Raw genomic sequence first — 8,375 nt, 5'->3', positions numbered from 1 at the left:
TTTTCCTGGAATATATATAGCATGAACTCTTCAAAAAATTATTCGATGCCTGCCCATACTTTATTTTCCCAAATTTCGAATGCTTAATCATATCATATCATGTATACCGTATACGTGCTTTGAATTTGTATGTATACATCAATGAGTATATTTAAAATTTTAAATTCATGTTTTCTTTCTCTTTAAAAAAATTAACGTTTACTTGAAAGATATATATAAAATATTCGTTTATAGACATACTTATTAAACAAATATTTCAATTTATCCAAATCTGAGGACCCCTCTTTAATATTATACTTTTTATGCATCATTTTTTCAGAGAATTGAAAACGATTCTTTAAATATGATGTTTCATCCAAGAAAATCAAGTCCAGCTTGGCATATCCTCCTGGCAAAAACTAACATGATAATTATTTTAAAGATAATGTTTTTTGTGTGACGGTCTCACGAATCTTTATCTGTGAGACGAGTCAACCATACCGATATTCACAATAAAAAATAATACTCTTAACATAAAAAATAATACTTTTTCATGGATGGTCTCACGAATCTTTATCTGTGAGACGAGTCAATCATACCGATATTCACAATAAAAAATAATACTCTTAACATAAAAAATAATATTTTTTCATGGATGACCCAAATAAGAGATCCGTCTCACAAAATATGACCCGTGAGACCGTCTCACACAAGTTTTTGTCTATTTTAAATATGTGTGAAATATATTTATATATTTAGAGTTTATATTTAATTCTTTTTCTCAAGTTTCTTGCTATAAAAAAAGAAAAGAAAGATGAGCCGCAACCAACTCTACTAAGTTTGGATTAGACCAATTCGTAAAGAACTGAAAGTGATCCGAACCAGAAACCTAAGCTGACCTTCTAGGCTTTCATACGTAAAAGTTTAGCGGGAATCAGCCGCCACCCATTCTATAGTAATAATATTTAAAAATAAAAATAAACAAATTACCGTACTTCCACTCATCCAATGTTTCATCCCATGATATCTTGTCCATTGATTTTTAATCTTTATCTTGATTACTATCTGTTTTAATATTTTAAAACTTGTACGCAGCGGAAATTGAAATTTGATTGTACTAGATTTCGTCAAATTTTTAATTTAAGAAAATTTAATGAGAAATAGAAATATCAGTATCCATTACATTTTTAAAAAAAAATTATCCATCATAATCAAATATATATTTACAATATTTATCATAGTATCTTTAATTATACACGTTCAAACAAATATTGGCATCAATTACCATATATATGAGCAAAAACTTGTGTGAGATGATCTCACGGGATCGTATTTGTGAGACGAATCTCTTATTTTGATCATTCATGAAAAATATTACTTTTTATGTTGAGGCTATTATTTTTTATTTTTTATTGTGAGTATCGGTAGGGTTGACCCGTCTCACAGATAAAAATTCGTGAGACCGTCTCATAAAAAACCCACTCATATAAGTAATTAGAATATAATATATATATACATATATTTATATATATAATCTTAGAATATATAAGAATACAAGATAGATATATATATATCTTGTATTCTTATATATTCTAAGATTATATATATAAATATATGTATATATATATTATATTCTAATTACTTATATGAGTATATATATATATATATATATATATATATAATCTTGTATAGTGGGTGCAATATTTCTAAATTCAAAAGAATTGAAATTTTTTCCGTCAAGAAAGAGGTTAGGTTGATCAAAAGACCAACTCACTCGAACCAAATCATCAAAATTCAGCATCAATTAAAAAAAGGGGGAAATCCTTGGTACTGAAATTCTCAGCCAATATGTCTATTTTTTAACCGAGTACTACGTACTAACTTGGTTTCTACTGCCCGAAAAACTACGAACTCGGCCACTCTTCGAGTGTCTCAAGTCCACAACGATGACACTGACGTTGTCTCGACTACCTCGAGCCATAGCCAACTCAACTAGTACATTTGCTGCCGTTACCACCACGTGATTTTCTCCTTTCCCCTCCTTGTCGTCGACTTGCTCGAGTTCTCTGTCTTGTTGAACTACTGAAACATGAGACGTTCTTTTTATACGTCCATTCAAACACTTTCTCACGACATGGCACGCTAGATCATTAGAAACTACGTCCCATAAACCATCGCTTGCTAGTATCAAAAACTCGTCTGAATCAGTTATATCGACAACTTTCACTTCTGGCTCTGGTGTCACAAAAGGTTTGAGGCATTTATCACCTGCAATATTGAGTGAGTCACATTGGTTCGGATGTTATTGTTTCTGATTTAATTTAATAAAATTTCCATTATTCTGAAAATAATAAACTATGCATGTTGAGTATTTAACCTATAGATCTTGAAGTGGCAAGAACTCCCAAGACCCTTTGCCCATTCCAATCAATGACCTTCCCTCCACAGCTTACAATTCTCTCCAATTCATCGGGTCTATCGGGCTGCAAGATAGTAGGCATAAATCATCGATACGAATCAATTTTGTTAGATGGATGGTCCGTGAATACTTTTTATGTATTATCGTAAATATAGGCAGATTGATTTGAGACCTACTAAACTTGAATAATCATGCAGATGAAATATGCACTAATAATTATATGTGTACATATGTTTGTGGTACCTTGTGATCGTCGGACAACTGAACGGCGACTCCACCACGTGAAATCACAGCCCTCGAATCGCCGCAATGGGCAACAACCACCTCCTCCTCCCCGACAACCGCCACCACTGCCGTGGATCCCACCATCGCCACTGCTGCTCCATTCTTATTCACCTCCTCATCCATCTCCCGGAAGCCCGCCTCCATCACCTTCTCCCAATCGATCTCTTCGCCTCCTCTTTCCTCCACGATCTTTGCCACCAATTTATGAAACGTCTCACTGGCAAGACTGCGCCACCCGAAACCCCCCATGGCCGTCGAAAACCCCGAAGAAATCGTATGTTTCCGAACCTCTTGTCAAAAAACCTAATTCCACCGACACCGCGTCCTCCATTGCTCTCCGCCGACCAATCACAGATACAGAGCCATGTGTATGACACGTGAAACCGCCGCTCAATGTTGATTCTCCGCCTGATGTGACGTCTTTTTTAGAAGTCCCACCTACCAACGCCTCCGGGACGCCCGTATCAGCACACTTCCATCGCTTATTTCTGAAACCCACATCACAATCTGGGGATAAAACTGTATCTCCGGTGGGTTTCGCCCGACCCAGTAACTTAACTCTCCGGAGCTCCCTTCTTTTTCTGCAAATATCCTTCATGGTCTCATCTTCTCCTCCGGTGATCTCATTCTTTCCAAGGCAGAAACTCTCCGGAACCGGAGACCCATGCCAACCCTTCATTAAAGATATCAAACCCCAGGAAGCTTAAATTGATTAGAGGAGAAGGAAATATATAGGAAACGGCCACGCAGCCATACGTGGGAGAACCAGAGTGGCGAAAGAGACACGTAACGATCGAGGGGGTGTGTTGTGGGGTCCACGTGCCGGATGATTGATATTTATATTTGACGTTGACTGGACACGTGTTGGGAAATAGGAGCCTCGTGGCAACTGCTTTGCGTTTTCCTCGTCACTTTGTCCCCAACCAAACCCCTCAAACACTAGTCTTGGTATATATTCCATTATTCCTCGACTCTTTTATACTTTACTTATCTGTTCCCATGAAGAATGTTTCAAATGTGACAAAAATTCATGTGATATGGTTTCACTGATGGTATTTTGTAAGATGAATCTTTCATTTGAGTCATCCATAAAATAATATTACTTTTTATGCTAAGAGTATTACTTTTTATTATGAATATCGTTAAGATTGTCTCGTCTCACATGTAAAGATTCGTGAAATCATATCACAAGAGACCTGCTCTTCAAATAAATATAATCGATTTAAATATAACGTTATCATTTTGAATCATATTTTAAAATTATGATATTTTTATTTAAATAAAAAAGATGTGTGATGTGCACTAGTATTAAATTAGGGTATATATTTAAGCTATGTTTCGAAATGTTTAAAATTTTTATAAAATTTGCATAATCAATCTTTTTAAGTTTTTCGTAAACTCTGTATTATCAATAGTGGCAACTGTGTTTTTTCTTGTTTATTTGACGTGCGATATTTACACTATGTTTTGAAAGCAAGGATTTGGATTTGTAAATCTTGGTTTTAATTGAGATTTAAAAAATATAATTAGATTTTAAGGAATCTCATAGGATTTTCTTGGATTTCATTGGATATAAATAAATATTCTCAAAATTTGTCGGATTTTATGGGATTTGAATTTGAATAAAAAAAAAATCTATAACCACTATTTTTTGTTTTATCATTCTACCATCTTTATAGGTTTTGATTTGATTGAATTCAATGATAAATCTTTTTATTAATAATTTTTCATATTTGATTTTTGAGATCTACTGTCATAATTGACATGAAGATTAAACAATTTCTTTATTCAATAAAATTTTGTTTTTTAATAAAATTACGATATGGTTGAATATTTAATTTTGAAATAATTTATTTTGTAAAATTTATAATTGTGTATTTAGATGCTATGTTTAATTATTTTTCTAATAATTTATCGTGTGCTCACTGACAATAGTTTATTAATTATATAAGATTTTATGTAGTTTGTATAATACAAATATATAGTTGAAATTGTATAGAGAAATATATGATAAGATTAATTTTAATTTTTTAATAATGTGAATGATATGTTTTAAAAATTTATTTATGCAAAATATTGTTATTTTAGTAAAATTTTAAAATTCAAATCCTGTTTTCCCAAACAAAAAAAATGAATTTTTAACTTTAAACCTAAACATAAGATAAAATTATAATTCATTGATTTCCAAATCCAAATCCTCTAAATCCAAATCCAATTCTATGTCCAAATCAAAATCCAAAATTTTAAACATTCAAACGCACCGTTCGTGTATTGCATTTTATCAATGTTCAATGTAATTCCAATCGTTCTACACAACACGCTATAATTTGGCACGTCACATTCGCTTAAGTCGTGGGAGTATTGCCCCGATTGCATATTCGAGAGCCATAATTATTTTTGCATGTATTGGATTTGTCGAATTTTCTAATACATACATATGTATAATCTCTCTACGATGCTTACAATTATTTGTTGGAGATTTAATAAAAATAAATCTATAAATTATGTTACTAAATCTATATCACAATATGTCACGAATTTATGTCAAATAATCATAAAATATAAATAACAATAAACATGTATAATAATTCATTAATTAATCTAGCATTGTAGTTGTGAATCTTTCAAGACAACAGATAATTTACCACCTTATTCTTGCATTAGATGAGATAAGAAGAAATATCTAGAATATGTGTATTATACATACGATGTGTTATTCTATGTGTTTCGAGTATCATAACCTTATATAATTTTAGTAGTCTTTGACTCATAATAGAAGACTTAATTGGGCTGAGTTTTTACATATAAGGTGGATCATACCAATTTATTTAATACTTTGAAAGCTCATAATTAATTAGATCAATGTATTAGTTTTTTATTAGATAACTTATTCGTGTACAATTAATTAAATTATGTGAACTAACAAAATAATTTCAACGATCTTCCACTTGGGCCACATTGGTTATCCGGATATTGTAAATGCAAAAATTGGATTGAGCTCTTGATATATAAATCAAAATACTCCTTAAAAATCTGGTCTATCAATTACACTAATATTGAACAAAAGTGGTCATCACAACATTTATAATCACTAAACCTATCAATGATCATAATATCAGCATAATCAATAACATATATCAAGTATGGATCTGTAGAATGGAAATACATAAATGTGATCCAAGAATAAAACATGCATTTCCAATTGGTCCTCTTAATGGCTAAAAAAAAAATTAAATTTTTATAATTTCATATTTTTATTTCTCAATTTAAATTTGAATTATTCACGAAATTTAAAATGAATTTCCATATCAATCAATAATTTTTTAATCATAATTCAACATGAAAGTGGCATTGATACCACTTGTTGGATATTTATTTGACAAAAATAAATATATAGATAATGTGATTGAATCCATATATCACAACAGATCATGAATCCATGTCAAATCATTAGAAAATATAAATAACAGTAAACGTATACTATAATTCATTGATTGATCCAACGTTGTAGTTATGAATCTTCCAAGGCAACAGAGAATCAACTATCTTATTCTTGTCTTAGATGAGATAAAGGGGGAGATTTAGAATATGTCTAATGTATAAATTCTGTGTTATTCTATGTGCATCGGAGACCATAACCTTATATAAATTTAGCATTCTTCGACCTATCATAAATTATTTAATTAGGCTGAGTTTTACACATAAAGTGGACTTTACCAATTTATTTAATAATTTGAAAACACATAATTATTAGATCACTTATTAAAAAGCTTGTACATATACAACTAATTAAATCATGCGAACGTTCAAAATAGTTCTAATATTGTTTAATACTTTAAACCCAAGATTATTAAAACTTGAGTAGCTCATGCTAATCGAGTCTCAACAACAATTCATCGTACATACAAAAATGAAAAACTATGCATATAGATCGAACTGCCGAAGTACTTGTATAGCAAAACAGAAGATGTGCGGTGTTCATCTTTTCTCGAGCTCTAGCGTACTCGACTCTGGATCCGACGACCGATGTTCGATGGCTCCACTTTTGTCCATTGTTGATCGTTGCTTTCTCCTTTTACACAACAAGAATCCAATAACGAACACAACACCAAGTATAAATCTTAGTCCCAGTAGCGATGCTGTATGATTTAAAACATCAAAACAGAACAAGTTAGCGCATGTTGGGTACTGCACGCGTACTAAAATCTTGGACATGTTTTATATGAATGGTTTATATCTTCTTACCAATACCGACACCCACGACGAATATCAAAGCTGTGAAAGGAAAGAGGATGTAAGATCAGATGATGATGTACAGAAAAAGAAAAAGTAGAGAATCAAGAAATGTTGGGAAATGTACCTCCATAGTAGTCCAGTTTGCCTGCATTACATAAGTAAAAGAAATGTTAGTTTTCTAACATTTTAAACTTGAAACCAGCCTTGAATTTGAACTTTATATATAATGACAAAATAAGTATTCCCCACTTGATCTTTCTTGCTCCTGATATTCATTTTCTTTCAAAGATTTGTTTAAGAATCAAATACTCGAGCAAATAGGAGGTGCCTACTGTGGACTTTAGATTGAAAATATCGTATAAATATGTATGGTTAAGTAATTACGACAAGAAAATCAAGCTTACATCCAAAAGTGCGCTCGGAAAATGGTGTATCCTCGTAACAATAATGGCGGCAACGAATCTTGTTATCCTCCAGCGAGCATCTTCCATTAGTCCTGTCGCACTCTCCACACAATGCACGAAACCAAATAAGCTCCATTCCATACGCCATCGAATCATGGATAATCGTATAATTTCTATTGCCATTCAAAGTATCCGATGAAACCAGAGTTCTCCTGTCCTCCCTGCAAAACTCAGTCGTTTCCGAATGCAGAGCCCATCTAACAACTAAATAGCTGTAAACCCTCGAAGAATTTGAGAAAGCAGTTGGGTTCCCACAGACGGGATCCTCCACGTACAACCGATTACTCACGGGTTTCAGACAGTTGACAAGTATTATGTCCGTGTTAGAATAACCGGGGGACAGGTAACGTGTCTCTAGAGTATTCGAAGAATAAGCTGGACACGAAGAGTAGTTTTTCTCAACAATACCGAGATCCGATACGCGGATGGAGAAGTTATTGTAGGAGATTGATCGGACGACGTATTTTGCAGAATCTGATTGAAGAATGGTTCGATTTTGGAGGCACTGTAGCTTGAAAATGGGGTCTGGGTGGCCACAGTTTGGGGGATCGGTGACCAACCGAAACGGGTAGCTTACGCTGATTTCGCCGCAAGAAGAGCTGACACATGACGAGGAATTATGGGATCTGGTTCCAGCAGGGAACCAAAATAGGAATAAGATTGTTCGAATAAAAAACATGGGCTTCCCTTTTGACATCCTGAAAGATTCTCTAGTACGAAAAATGAAGAAATTTATGGAGCTGACAGTTTCTTGGATGGTTTATTGAATGATTTGAGTGGAGTAAGCGGCGAAGTCCTGATTTATACGCAGAAAGGGCTTAATCAAGAATTGTGTCAACATTTGGAATAAATATGGATTTTGAGCGAGATTCAAATTTCAAAGGAACAGCTTGTTCTGATCCATTTGGTCCAACTTGGTTTGCCCAAGTGGGTGTGGGTGGGGTGGTCCCTATTCAATCATCTCTTTGATTTCTCCTATTTTAACATCACCA

At 33.1% G+C, this 8,375-nt stretch overlaps 1 protein-coding gene and 1 pseudogene across 1 annotated transcript; both read right to left on the bottom strand.

Moving 5' to 3' along the window:
• Positions 1–1,683: 1,683 nt before the first annotated feature.
• On the bottom strand, positions 1,684–3,381 carry LOC142525594 (protein phosphatase 2C 51-like; annotated as a pseudogene).
• A 3,051-nt stretch (positions 3,382–6,432) lies between these two features.
• On the bottom strand, positions 6,433–8,254 carry LOC142525295 (LEAF RUST 10 DISEASE-RESISTANCE LOCUS RECEPTOR-LIKE PROTEIN KINASE-like 1.4). The gene is made up of 4 exons (XM_075629541.1): positions 7,324–8,254; positions 7,044–7,064; positions 6,929–6,958; positions 6,433–6,822 (listed from the first exon to the last, which is right to left on the bottom strand). The coding sequence occupies exons 1-4, from the start codon at positions 8,078–8,080 to the stop codon at positions 6,662–6,664; spliced, it is 969 nt and encodes a 322-aa protein (XP_075485656.1). The 5' UTR covers positions 8,081–8,254; the 3' UTR covers positions 6,433–6,661.
• Between the last annotated feature and the right edge of the window lie 121 nt (positions 8,255–8,375).

The sequence above is a fragment of the Primulina tabacum genome, chromosome 14 (genome assembly GCF_025594145.1).
Source record: "Primulina tabacum isolate GXHZ01 chromosome 14, ASM2559414v2, whole genome shotgun sequence".
Classification (NCBI taxonomy): Eukaryota; Viridiplantae; Streptophyta; class Magnoliopsida; order Lamiales; family Gesneriaceae; genus Primulina; species Primulina tabacum.
Note: the sequence above shows the minus strand (reverse complement) of the source record. Positions and strands in the feature narration are given on the sequence as shown.

Coding starts and splice junctions, on each gene's coding strand:
- LOC142525295 (XM_075629541.1), bottom strand. CDS start 8,080: ATGTCAAAAGGGAAGCCCATGTTTTTTATTCGAACAATCTTATTCCTA. Junction 7,065..7,323: donor TTCCGAGCGCACTTTTGGAT/GTAAGCTTGATT, acceptor TATGTAATGCAG/GCAAACTGGACTACTATGGA. Junction 6,823..6,928: donor CGTCGTGGGTGTCGGTATTG/GTAAGAAGATAT, acceptor TAAATCATACAG/CATCGCTACTGGGACTAAGA.